This window comes from Hemiscyllium ocellatum, chromosome 2, assembly GCF_020745735.1.
Source record: "Hemiscyllium ocellatum isolate sHemOce1 chromosome 2, sHemOce1.pat.X.cur, whole genome shotgun sequence".
Classification (NCBI taxonomy): Eukaryota; Metazoa; Chordata; class Chondrichthyes; order Orectolobiformes; family Hemiscylliidae; genus Hemiscyllium; species Hemiscyllium ocellatum.
In genome coordinates, this window is record NC_083402.1 from 134,026,775 (window position 1) to 134,041,125 (window position 14,351).

Here is a 14,351-nt window from a genome sequence, read left to right on the forward strand (position 1 = left end):
GAGAGACAATAGCATGAATACATCTGGCATTGTATGATACAGCTACACGATTTCACTTAGATTAGATTAGATTACTTACAGCGTGGAAACAGGCCCTTCAGCCCAACAAGTCCACACCAACCCTCTGAAGAGCAACCCACCCAGACCCATTCCCCTACATTTACCCCTTTACCTAACACTATGGGCAATTTAACACGGCCAATTCACCTAACCTGCACATTTTTTTGGGACTGTGGGAGGAAACCAGAGCACCCGGAGGAATCCCACGCAGATACGGGGAGAATCTGCAAACTCCTCACAGTCAGTTGCCTGAGGTGGGAATTGAACCTGGGTCTCTGGAACTGTGAGGCAGCAGTGCTAACCACTGTGCCACCATGGGGAGAAAGCAGGAGAATGGGGTTGAGAAACTTATCAACCATGATAGAATCTGCTCTGCCATTCAATGGGCTGAGTTGCCTAATTTCTGCTCCTATGTCCTATGTCCTATGGCCTTTGTTTCAACACTAGCTCCAGCTGCTTTGTCACATTTTACTTAAGCTTTCCCTACATTTTAGTCAGATGGCTCTATTATCATTTTCTTTCCAGCCTGATATTCCAATGTCCTTTCAAACTTAACAGGCTAGGTTTCTGATGTCTCTCTTTGGACACATTTCTAATCCAAATATTTATTTGCAAGCTTACACTGTGATTGAACTATCCATTACAGTGGAGAAATTGATTAAGTTTACTGTGCAAAATGAATGAAAGTTTCATTTCAAACTAATCTGTTCCATGAGTTGCTGTTTCCAGTCTATGTGTTTGTACCTGTGTGACTTTCCTTTACTGGAAACTGCAGATACTCCGTCAGGGTGTCTCCACAGATGGCCAACAGGATTGTTGATTCGGCCAGAAGTATCTTGAACAAGTTCCTACCAGATATCTACATCTTCACTGATCATGTGAAAGGAGCACATTCAGGAAAGTGAGTCTGACCTGGGCAACTCGAGGTTCACTTATTTTTATGTTAGAGTTCAAATATTTCAATAATCTTGAAATATATATGGTACAAAGCCAAATGAAATGTTCTGGTGAACACTCAGCAGAGTTGCAGTTGAAACTTCAAGCAAATAATTGTCCACGCGCATGTTTTATTTTGCACAATGCAGCTTCAAGTTGCAGCCCAGCATTTTAAATTGAATACAGTGGGTTACCAGCTTTTCACTACAATTTCTGTTATTGTTACAGAAGGAGACAATCATCCCTGAATGGTTTGATTATTTAATGGCAATCTTTTTTCCCATATCCCAGCATATCGTTTCTGTCCAAATCATCATCCAATGCCCACTTAATTGTTTTTATTGAACCTGTCTCTACCACATTTACAGTTGATGTATTTCATCACCTGAACTAAGTAAGATAAAGTTGCTATAGTCCCAGAGGACCATACCTGCTTGCATCTGAAAGGTGGTGATTTACCACAATGCTTAGGGAAAGTTGAGAAGTTTTGACCTTCATGATAACTTCAGCCAGTATTGGAATTGAACCCTTGTTATTGGCTCCACTCTGCATCACAAACCAGCCATCCAGCCAACTGAGCTAACCAATTCCTTAATTAGTAGCTGTGTGAAAAAGATTTTTCTCACATCACCCTTGCTTCATTTGTGCATCACTTTAATCTGTGCCCTTCTCTTTCCCAGTCTTTGATGGCAGTGTATTGTTGAAATGCAAGGCTGTTGTCTCTGTGCATTTAATGGTGATAGCTGGGGGGAGAAAAAAGCCTTCAGCCAACTTGCCTGATGTTGAACTCATGGTTCTCTGTAGTGGAGTATAACTCAAATGTTTATGTTGGGATTCAAGCTTGGAACTGTTAAAGGAAATTTCTTGTCAACTTCACATATTGTTCTCTCAGTATGTTGTTAAAGAGATGCATATGTTGTTTGGTCTGTGAAGAAATGTTGGGATTTGGGTGGAGAAAAGCCCAGAAAGTTGAAGTAACTGAAAGTAGAATCAGTCTGTTATCATGTCACCACTCTGTGCTACATATAGCTGCAGATTGTTTTATGCGACCAGGATTATACATTCTAAATACCATGGAGGTACAGAGGTAGGATTGATAAACTCTGACTGTAGTAAGAGTTTCTTTTAACAACCGCATTTATGTTTTAGGTCACCAGGATTTGGCCTCTCTTTAGTGGCAGAAACAACAAATGGAACCTTTCTCAGTGCTGAACTCGTTTCAAACCCTCAAGGTCAAGGGTCACCAGTCCTTCCAGAAGACCTTGGCAAGAGCTGTGCAAAGCTTCTTTTAGAAGAAATCTACAGAGTGAGTATCTGATAAACTATTTTGTGGTCTTTAATGGTAGGAAGTTCAGAGCTGTTGCAATAGGGAGTGGAGCAGTGGTTGAGGGTGGAAGAAATTGGAGGCAGAAAAATGGGCTGTTACAGTCCTTGTAGAGAAAGATCACTTAAGTAGATAGCTGAATTCCTGGTTATTGGCTTACATCAGATTTTACGTTAGTGTAACAAATACATTGAAAACAAAATTGCCGATATCAACTAGTAGAGAATGAATACTTGTAAACTATGGAGAGGAGTTTCTATAAACTACTGATTAAAAAATCTTTAGCACTACTGAAAATCCCCCACATCTTATATATAGATAAAACACAGTCTCCAGAGGGTCACAGTCTTTGTAAGAATCAGTTCACTTCACTCGCTGTTGCCAGTGGGTTCAAGTATCCCAATTTTGTCAATTCCTAACACTGTGTGACTGTTGAAAAGTACTTTGAAAATTTTCTGAAATCTAACAGACTCCTAAAGTAAGACCCACTGTCAATTTGTCCTTTGTGAACCCGGCTATTTTCAGATGTGAACCTTTTGCATCTTGCTCTGTGAAATTTTAAGCTCTCTCTCCTTGGGCCCATGATGACCAGTTCATTCACTCACCTTGTGGAGAACTCAATCAGATCACATGACCCTCTTAGTTCCTTCCTTATCCCAAACAACTTATAAACTATATGCTCATAACAGGTCCATATCAACTTTATAATTTCCTTCATGAAGAAAATAGTATTTCCCAATAGGCAGCAAATCTCTTTCAGATCAAATGTACTTCAATTATTCTGCAAATAAAATTGCATTTCAGAAGGAATACATTACTCACTGGTTGAAGCTGAGTTGATCTTTGCTAGCATAAATTATTGAATTTTATTTGCTTTAATTTACAGACTTTATGTTGCTTTAATTTTCAATTTGTGCTTGGCATAACCATTCCAAGCAAGATGGTCACTTACTGCCCATCCTTAGATACCTTGAGAAAGAAACTCAATAGCTTAAGAACATATGAAATAATAGCAGAAGTAGACCATTTGGCCCTCTGTCATTCAATAAGATCACGGCTAATCTATTTGTTTCAAATTCAACATTCTCATCTACTCATGACAGCTCTTAATTTTCTTGCCTAACAACAACATCTAAGCAAAATATTGCATATGTTGAAAATCTGGAATAAAAAAAAAGTGCTGGGGAAACTCAGGTCTGGCAGCATCTGTGGAGAGAGAAACAGCCCCGAATCCAAAGATTCTTTGCAGCTGAAGGGGTACAAAGAGTGCTAATAATGGTAATGCAACACTTGAGATGTAAAATAGTTGTAAATGACAGTTGCAGAAAGGAGAAAATGGGATTGCTGTGCTGAGGATTATTGAACTCCATGTTGAGCCCTAAAGGCTGTAAAATCCCTAAGCAGAAAATGAGATGCTGTTCCTACAGTTTGTGTTGAGCATTGCTTGAATGCTGCGCAGGCCTGAGATGGACATATTGGCATGGGACCATGATGGTTTATTGAAATGGCAAGCCCCTGGAAGGTTGTGGTCACTCTTATGGACAAAGTGGAGGTGTTCCACAAGGTGGTCACCCTGTCTGTGTTTGGTCTCACCAGTGCGACAGGGAATACATAGTGAGCATTGAATATAGTAGACTAATTTGCAAGACGTGCCAGTAAAATGCTTTGCCTGGAAGGTGCATTTGTGACCTTGGAGTGGAAGGAGTGAGGACATAAAAGGGCAAGTGTTGCACCATCTGTGATTGCATGAGAAGGTGCCATGTTAGTAGTGGGTTGAGGCAGTGTGAGGAGTGATGGAGCAGATTTTATCACAGAGAACAATCCCAAACTCCAACTGGAGTGTCTTACTCTGCTGCCTTCTTGGTCAGTAAGAACCCATTTCAGTCAACTTCAATAAATCTAGCTGTGTCTCTGACTGCCTGTCTCTGGATCCTTTTGTTGTTTGCTCCCCTGCTGATGCTGACTGCCTGCTTCTCTAGGTAATGCAGATTATTGTCATGGAGGGTTTACCTTATCTGCTCCTCTTGATTCATTTTTAAACAGAATTCAAATTGGTGCAATTTCCATCATGGACTTTGAACACACGATTAATAGCTCAGACCTCTGGTCACTAGTTCAGTAATCCAGCCACTTTATTACTCCTGCTAACTGCACATTTGACATTTTTAGCTTTGATTTTTACATGTTGCTACACCTAAAGATTAGTTCCCTCCTATTTGGAAAGATTCAAAGGAAAATTAAGACACTGGGTACATAGGTGGATAAGTATTAATGCAAGAATTTATAAGCTGTTTATATTGATTTCAATTCGCACAGCCAAATCTGCAGAATTGGGAGATTGTACTGTACCAAATGATACAGTTTGCGTTTACCTGGATTATTTGCTGAAGACAGGATCAAATGCCTTTTATTATATTTTTAGGACTATCTTTTGTATTTAAATGCCTGGTACATTTAGTTTTGACAAATTTATAGCTAAGTTGCATTTGAGGTTTTTTAACGAATTGAGATACTCTTTCAAATATTCCTACTGTGTATGACATGTATTGTAATGCTTTCAAATGCTTCAAAGCCATACATGCAAGTTTATGTTTTAGCTATTTTTCCTTCCTATAGGTAATACCTAGTTGAACTGTACTAAACATTGATCTGTACTAAATATTCTGTTCGGCTCTAATTTCTGTCTGCTCCAATTCTGCTTATTCTCCTGGTATAATATTTGACCAGCTTCTATACCAGATTTCTGTTGTAAGATAATGTTGAATCAGTCTAGTTTGACTTGTTAGGGCATATTTTAGTTGAGAATAGTGGAGATGTGTGCATTTAGTTTATAAATAGTTTTAAATATTTATGAAGTTTGCATATATCATTGCACCACTTGTTGATTAATATGCTTGGAAGCACTTCAAAACACTCCCCTCCAATCATGTGCTGAAATCACGAGAGCCAAATCTTGCAGATGATAGCAGCTTGATATAGGGCTTTGATCGACCCTGCTCACTGAATTTTTCACCAACTGCATGTGACTTTGAATCTTTTGCCTCAATGGTAAGTTTTAAACACAGACTAATTGAAAATGATCCTTCAAAATCTTTAACAGAATTTAACCTCCAACTGGGTACCATACCAGAATTGTTCTAATCCATAAGCTAATTGAGAAATAGATATTGGTAGTATGCAGGGATGAGTGCATGTCCATTGCACTTTCTTGAATAGTGCCATGTTATTCTCTTGCATTCAACTGCGAAGACCTCAATTTCACATCTCAATGCAACTACATTATATCTGGCAGTGCAGCATTCCCTTAGTACAACACTGAAGTTTCAGCCTGGGTCCTACCACCCACTGAAACATACGGAACCAGAAGGAAAAAAACTATTCTTATCTGTGCCCTAGTAGAAATGCCTTTATTTTTAACATGATGTACACCCTCTGGAGACTAGTAACTAACCCTTTTTGTGTCAGTTTGATTTCAATTTTTTGCCTTGAGGTAAAGTTGGGAAGTTGTAACTTTGTATTTGATTTTGTTTTGCAGGGTGGCTGTGTAGATTCTGTAAACCAGAGCTTGGCCTTACTGTACATGGCCCTTGGACAGCAGGACGTTTCAAAACTTCAGATTGGTTCACTGTCGCCATACACGTAAGCGAAAGCCTCTGATGTATATGGCGTGCAAATGAATTGATGCCAAAAGACCAGATTTCTCTACTTATCACTGATGTTTTGATTTTAAATGTCTCATTCAGTTTTTAAAATGTTGCCATAACCGGAGATCTGAAGCTCAGGAACTCTGAACTGTCCTTTTTCAGTTATCACGGTACCGGTGCTGTTTCTTGAAGAGGTACAGTACTGTGATAACTGAAGAGTGGCAGTGCCATCACAAGACTGTTGAACTTGAAGTTTTCCTCATTTCTCACTTCTTTGTGAAGTTTAGGAAGCAATTTTCCAACACCCCCCCCCCCCCCCCCCCACCCCCCAAATTCTGTGGCATGAATTAAGTGAAATAAAACTGAATTGGGTAAAAGTCACAGGAATGGCTCGGGTTGATTGCCATCCATCTTGCAGATTACTATTGTCACACGATTTGGTGTTAGTGCCCAGTGGGATGTACTTGCTTTGATTTCTGATAATTTTGTTGTTTGTTTTATTAATTTTTCTCCTTTCCCAGCTAATTAATTAACTTGTTTTGCTTTTGATATTGATTCACATCTGTTTACCTCCTCTGTTCTTCCCTTCCCCCGTCATATAAAAAGTTGCTTCCTACAGGTGCAGAAATAATGGTAAACTTCTTAAGTAACAAAATATGCTACTTTAGTATTATGAACCCAGTAAACACCTTGTCAAATCAGGTTGTTCCTGATATTTATAACATGATAAAGGAAATGAGTTTGTTACGATTTTACTTTTGCAGCAAATACAGGTGATCTATTTTGCACTGCCAAATTAGGTGTTGATAGCAGACTGAATGTCAACTTTCAAAAAGACTTTGGTAAATATTTGAAAAGTTAATAATTTTATGGGACTCTGGAATGGGCAGGGCCTCAGTAATAAATTTTACAGTTCTTCAAAAGAATCAGGACGAATGTAATGGGCTGAATGGCTACCTATTCTGCAGGAGTATTGTGATTCCCCTTAGCCTAGTATGATTGTGAGAACATGCCATTTTTGAATTTGACATGATGTCAACGTTTTGTTAATATTGCAGCAGGGAATAAATGATTAAATGTTCAGCAAAATGAACTGGCTAACCTTTTTTTAAATAAAAGCAAAAGTCCACTGTATAGAAACCCATTTTGTACCTCAACGTTAATCATTGACCGTGAGTATGAATTCAATCATTGTGTATAAATATTGGTTTAGCATTTAGGCAAGGAGTCGTTCAATGTGGAAGTTACCCTAGATGAGAAGAATAAAGATGTATGATATATTTTTAAATTAATAAATATTTAAAATTCAATGGTTTGTTAAAAGTTTTAAAGGGTATTTATTTATGCTTTTAATGTGCCTTATACATATTTTTAAAAATCTGCTTTCAAAATTAGTTGCATTCTGTACCCCATTTGTCATTTTGGAGGTAGTAACCATTTTCTGTTAACTTTCTTTTGGATCAGAAAGCTAAGCATTGAGTAATGCAAGGACTCTTGACTTTTTTTGCCTCCTTTCATAGTAAAATTCAGAGTCCCAAACGTACAAGTCTGTGTTTTAGTGCAGAAATTAGTTATGCAATGTAAAATATTTTTATTTTACTTATGAAATTTATTCCTTATGCTGAATGGCAAACTTGTGAAGTTTTGAGCTAGATATGTCTTGGAAAATTCCCTTCTGCATGATTTTAGCAATGAGAAAAGAAACAGGAATTCATCTCTTCAAAGAGAAGAAGTCTCTGGTAAAATGTTTTGGAGTTACTGGGAAGGAAACGTATCCCCCAGGTGAGGACACCTATAAAGCAGCATGCCTTGGGGTTGTGTTTCTCCCATGTCTTGCATTACTGGTTGGTGAACCTCATGAATTAGCTTTGAATTCACATAACTGGCCTGTGTTACCCCACCCATCAATCTGAAGACAGACTGCCTCTTACAGTGAAAGGAAAATCTCTGCAGTTTTCTACTTCTTTGTACTGGAAATGAGCATGGGCACACTTTGCAAACACCAGTGTGACATTTTACTGTATTTGGGTGACTCTAACCTCTCAGCTGGTTCCTAAACACCCTGTTGCTATTTCAGTAGTTTGTCTCTGTCTGGAAAGAGTTTGATGTCTACTTTTGTATTTACTCCTTGAAATATTTATTGGCACCATTTTTCAGTTGTCTCCCCCCAATTCTGATGCAGCATTGTACTGTGCAACTCAGATTCTGTCAATGTCTTTTTTTAAAGTTCATAGTTCCGAGAAGGATCAAATGCTTTCTTTATTTTTCCCTCGGCATATTCCCTTTCTATGCAGCTGCATTAAGTCTCATATTGCATTTAATATTGATTCGAAGGGGCTACTAGGGTATTGTTCCTCTTTTCTGTACATTCAGGAGATTAAATGGTTGTTTGAGAACTGCATCATCTCATGACTATAAATTCGGATTTTGCAGTAGAAGTATATGTTTTAAGCATGCTTGAACATGAGTGACAGTTCAGTCTATTTCACTTGTTCCCTGGATGTGTTCATTTAAGCCTCCAACTGAAGGGAAATTAACTGTTGGTTGGTAGCTCAGAACAAGGAAGATTTGGGGACTATAAACTGAATAATGAGACCATGGAAGCTGTATTTCCTGGGACAATGACCTGATGGTAGCAGCATTCTGGATCCAAACATTGATGTTAAACACCCCTGGTGTGTTGTGTAACTTGCTTTTCTGAACATCTTGTAAAATCAGAGCAAGCTGTGAATCCCGAGATGAGAGTTTCTGTAGCATTGGTTAGTTCAGTAAGTTTGATTTTAAAGGCATTGGGGAACAGAATGAGTTACAATATTGTGAATTGTTTTGCCCATGCAATGTATATTACTAACTTTCCTCAAATATTTTTTCATTCACTGTCTCAATTTGAAACCAATACATAAATATGCAAATTATGGGGTGCCACTTTATCTTGGTGCATTATGCAATATGACTGCCTGTAGATTTTGTTTCCCTCGCCCTCAGTTTTAATGAAGGCTTTTACTTTGTATGCTGATGTGTATTTTATTGTATGTAGGACATCCCTATTTTGCAGCAAACTTTGTTTTTGCATAGATGATTTGAATATTTGAACAGATGTAATCTATTCTGACCTATAGTATTTTTGTTTTGAAGTAGTGTGTTTGCACCTTACTATTTCTTTGCTATTGGAACCTTTTTTATTAGCAGCTGCCACAGGTTGTCCTCATGGAGATTTTATTTATTTTTTGACCACAGACAACTTAGATGGGTTTGGTTTTATTCTATGAACTCATTTTGGCATTTACAACTAATTGCTATAAAATGCATTAATTACACCTTTCAGTAGCTTTTTCTATCGAATTGAATGAACACAACTTTTCACAATAATTTTATTTAGTATATTTATAAAAAGTAATAGAAGCTGAAAGTTTACATTACTTTAATACTGAATGTTGTAGTTTCTCTTATTTAGTGCGCAATCTTAATGCTGTGATTTGCATTTGTGTAATCTAGAAAGTGTTTGTTCTGAGAGCATGATATCTGTTGGGTATTTTGAGTGAAATAATGAAATGGTAGTTATACTGCATTTCGCATTTCCTGAAAATGTGTACTATTTTTATTTTTTTAAAGGATTGAGTTTCTGCGGCATCTGAAAAGTTACTTCCGAATAATCTTCAAAATTGAAGCCCAGCCCATGGAAGAACAGAAAGGTGGAGATAAAGTGTTAATGACTTGCATTGGTGTTGGCTTTTCTAACATCAACAAGACCGTCACGTAGGAAGACTACTGTTGCATCTGAATGTGTTTGGCATCGTTCGTTGTATATTTAAAACTTCCCTCAAAAAATTGTATCTTTGGAATTTTGTGCATGAAAACCGATGTTTCACAAGAACACACCATTTATAATCTATAACTTGCATTCTTTTGTCATTTGGCTAATACTGAAAGTGAGTGCTCAATGCAAGTTTATTGGTGTCTAAGAAGAAACTAATGTTTCTAACATAGAAATTAATCAACTTCAGTCTTGAACATACTGAATGACTGCATTCTGGTGCAGAGAATTGCAACACTTTACCACTCCCTCTGAAAATAATTTCTCGTCTCACTCCTAAGGGCCTGTCCCTTGTTCTGAGCCTCTGTTCGCTGGTTCCACGTGCACCTCAACTGCAGAAGAATCCTTCTGCATCAACCATGTCAGTCCTTGTAAGAATTATGTTTGAATGAGAGCACCTGTTATTCTAAACTACAGAGAATATAGGCTTATTCTATTGAATCATCTTCAATGACAGTTTGTCAATTTCAGGAATTACTTGATGAACCTTTGCACTCCCTCTATGGCAAGTATCTATCTCCTTCGGTGAGGAGACCAAACAATGGTTCAGCTGTGATCTAGTTAAGGCTGCAAGTAATTGCAAAAGGACATATTTACTCATGTACACAAACTCTATTGTAATAAAAGCCAACATAACATTTGCCTACATGTTAATGCAATGACTCATACAAGGACATATCTGTCCCTTTGAAGTTGGATATTTCCCAGCTGCTTTCTAATAAGAAATAGATTATTTTTCTTAAAACTGGATAACCCCAGTTTCTCCACATTGTATTTTATATGCCAAGTTATGCCCACTCCTTAGTTTTGTTATCTACTAGCTTGAAATATTACATTTAATCCTGATATTCAAATCATGGATAAATATTGTAAATAGCCATGCCCAAACATTGATCTTTGCAGTACCACAGAACCTGAAAAAGAACCATTTATTCCTACACGTTGTTCCTATCTGTGACCAGTTCTCTATCTGTGACCAGTTCTCTATCTGTGACCAGTTCTCTATCTGTGACCAGTTCTCTATCTGTGCCAATATATTCCTCCCATCCTCTGAGCTCTAATTTTGTTTCCCTAGGTCTTGTTTGAAACCTTACCATAAGTGTTCTGAAAATCTAAACATACCATATCCACTAGATCTCTTTCTGCAACCTCCTCCTCCTTCCACCCCCCCCCCCCCCCCCCATATCTATTCTGTTGCTTACATCCTCAAACTCCCAACATGTAAAATCTAGCATAAAATCACTTTTTCCAGGCTGTCTTAAATTTGAACCTTTTTTTACGCCCCATGTACTCTACACTAGATTTGAGATGTGCGTTATCTTTTTACAGTACATTTTCCAGCCCTCAAATACAGCAAAGAAATGAACTGTTAATTCTTAGAGGAATCGTTTCTGCGTGATTCTGCAGCAGTCTGGCCAAGAGAATAACTGGGCATTCCCCTGTCCTGTCCCACCCAGAACCCAGTCATTAGATCATTAAGTTACTGGTTCACCTGCATCTGTCCCTTCCCAGCAAATAGGAGGAGTTCACAATGGGGAGATTCCACTGTCTAAAAAGTCGTACTTTAGGCATGCAAACCTGCAATTTTAAATAGTTGATCATTGTAGTTTTGGCTCAGCTTGAACATTGTTGTTTCTGAATCAAAAGGCTTTTGATTTCAAACCCCAATCCAGAGACTTGATTTCACAATTTAGACAGGCATTTTGATACTGTACTGATTGAGTGCTGCACTATTGGAGGTATTGCCTTTCGGTTAAGACTTTAAACGAAGACCTATCTCCTTCAATGTCTTCTGTTGTCCAGCTCGGCCCCCACTCACTCAAACCTCGGGTACGATTGAAAGATACCATGCCAATTTTGAATAAGAGCAAAGAATGTCCTTTGCTGCATAAATATGTGCTGAAAATGTGTTGCTGGAAAAGCGCAGCAGGTCAGGCAGCATCCAAGGAACAGGAGATTCGACGTTTCGGGCATAAGCCCTTCTTCAGGAATGTACATGTCCCTTTTCCAGCAACACATTTTCAGCTCTGATCTCCAGCATCTGCAGACCTCACTTTCTCCTGCATAAATATGTGCCAACTAATGTTATGTGATCATTCTCTCTTTGCTGTTTTGGGGAGTAGCTTGCTGCCTGCAAATTGGGTGTTTTATTTCCCGGTGTTAGAAAAATAATTGCAGTTCAGAGATTGCTGTAAAAACCTTCTCAGACATCCTGTAGAAATGGGTAGGAACAGGAATAGGCCGGTCAATCCTTCCAACATGTTTGCAGTTCAATTAAATCAAGGCTGACCTTTACTTATTTTTTAACTCTCCTTATTTCTGCATGCTTTAATATCCTTACCGAACAAAAGCTGATCAAACTTATGCTGTTAGTTTGGATGTGTTGCAGATGTACACTACTCTGTGAAAATGTGTTAACTGACATCATTTCTGAATGATCCTAGATTAGAGTGGTGCTGGAAAAGCACAGTAGTTCAGGCAGCATCCGAGGAGCAGGAAAATCGACGTTTCGGGCAAAAGCCCTTCTTCAGGAATGTACAGGAATGCCCGAAACGTCGAATCTCCTGTTCCTTGGATGCTGCCTGACCTGCTACGCTTTTCCAGCAACACATTTTCAGCACATATTTATCAGGAATATTCTTTTGCCCGAAACGTAGATTTTCCTGCTCCTCAGATGTTGCCTGAACTACTGTGCTTTTCCAGCACCACTCTAATCTAGAATTTGGTTTCCAGCATCTGCAGGCATTTCTGAATGACTCAGATCTAATTCAAGATTATGCCTTTTTTTTTTGTATGTAATCCTCCTATGAGGGTAAATAATTTCTCTCTTTGTCTCTTTTAAATCCTTTATCTTAAACACTTAGATTACTCCTTGTCGGAGAAATTTGCCCAATAGATTAGAGATCACAAAACACAGCTCGAAGGGAAATTGACACACAGTTTATTGCAAGTGATATCACTGGAGGAGAAAACTGACTAGCTGAGACAGAACTGACAGTCTGCACAGAGAATTTGATTTCTCCTCCAGTGATATCGCTTGCAATAAACTATTTGTCAGTTTCACTTCGAGCTGTGTTTTGTGATCACTAACCTGTTGGGCAAATTTCTCTGACACTCCTTAAACTACTATACTCAATATAAATCTATTCAACCTCTGCTCATAAATTAAATTTTGGAATCATTCTGGTGAGTCTTCAGAATGCTTTTTTAGGCCATTGTATTCTGACTGGATGCTGTGTCCAGTATTGGATACAGTCTGACATAATGTTGAGCCATAGCCTTATGCAAATGGAGATGCAGTATCCAGGATTGAACACAGCATTCAAGATAAGGTCTAAACAGAACTTTATGCAAGTGTAACATAACTTCTCGCCCTCATGAAAAGATGTGTGAAGGATGCTACATGAATTCTAAGTTACATATTGCTTTTGTACGACTTGATGTTTTTAAAAAAATTTTAAAGATAGTTCAACGTAAGGTAATATTTGTTGGGAAAAGAACTTTCTTAAAGTTGCTGTTCATTTGTGTGAACGACCGTGTTCTAATGGTTTGTCACTTGTGTACTTTTTTAATAATACAGAAGTTAGATTTTAATACTTTCTTCATTTTAGTCAGTGTTGTTCCATTTATATTGTTCATTGTGCCATTTTATAGTAAAATGCCTGTAATAAAATTCCCAACTTCAATCAGTGAATGGTGTGAATTCTTACCTACGTAAAGCTTTTGACTAAAATGACAAAAGTGGTATTATTTCTGACAAGGTCATGCTTATTTTTCTAAACTCTAGAATGTGTGCCCCTTTGACTCAGCCTCTCATAGGATAACCTTCATGCCAGAGTTGATCTCATGAAACTAAAATCTGCTTCAAGCGTATATTCAGCAAAGTCTGACTTAACACAGTCAGATTTCCCTTTTGGTAATTATTTCCCTTTTGCTATAGTGCATATTTGATTACAAGTTCCTAGAAAGAATTTGAATTATGGTTCTAAAGGTGATAATGCTTAAGATACAAAAACTGTATAATTGTGTTGATCCATTCTAAACTTTATGTTCAGTTCATCATGTACTTTTCCTAAATTAAGTTTATTTATCTGATGTGATTGAAATGATTGAGGGGACAGGCTAGAGGGCCTGAATGGCCAACTCTTGTTTCTGTGTTTCGATTTCAAATGTTGATTGTGTTGACCAATTCAAATATATTTCCATTTAAATCTAAAGTGCTACTTCTGACTCATTAGAAGCTTCTCACTTTGAGTCAGAAGAGCATAATTTCAAATTCCATTCTAGAGACTTGATTGTGTTACCTAAGATAATAAGTACTGAGAGTGTGTCGCTGGAAAATCGACGTTATGGGTTGGAGCCTTTCATCAGAAATGCTCATTCCTGATGAAGGGTCCAGCCCGAAACGATGATTTTCCTGCTCAGATGCTGCCTGACCTGCTGTGATTTTCCAGCAACACACTCTCAACGCTCATCTCCAGTATCTGCAGACCTCACTGTTTCCTAATAGGTGCTGAGGATGAACTGCATTGTTCAATGTGCTGTGTTTCAGAGGACTATGGATGCTAGCAAT

At 38.0% G+C, this 14,351-nt stretch overlaps 1 protein-coding gene across 1 annotated transcript in view; it reads left to right on the forward strand.

Moving 5' to 3' along the window:
- rcl1 (RNA terminal phosphate cyclase-like 1) overlaps positions 1–13,417 on the forward strand; it is a 28,281-nt gene extending 14,864 nt beyond the window's left edge. Inside the window, exons 6-9 of the mRNA XM_060846284.1 lie at positions 836–961; positions 2,146–2,302; positions 5,856–5,959; positions 9,577–13,417. Coding sequence (XP_060702267.1) covers positions 836–961; positions 2,146–2,302; positions 5,856–5,959; positions 9,577–9,724 — 535 coding nt within the window. The 3' untranslated portion in view covers positions 9,725–13,417. The remainder of the gene's footprint in view (positions 1–835; positions 962–2,145; positions 2,303–5,855; positions 5,960–9,576) is intronic.
- Positions 13,418–14,351: the final 934 nt, after the last annotated feature.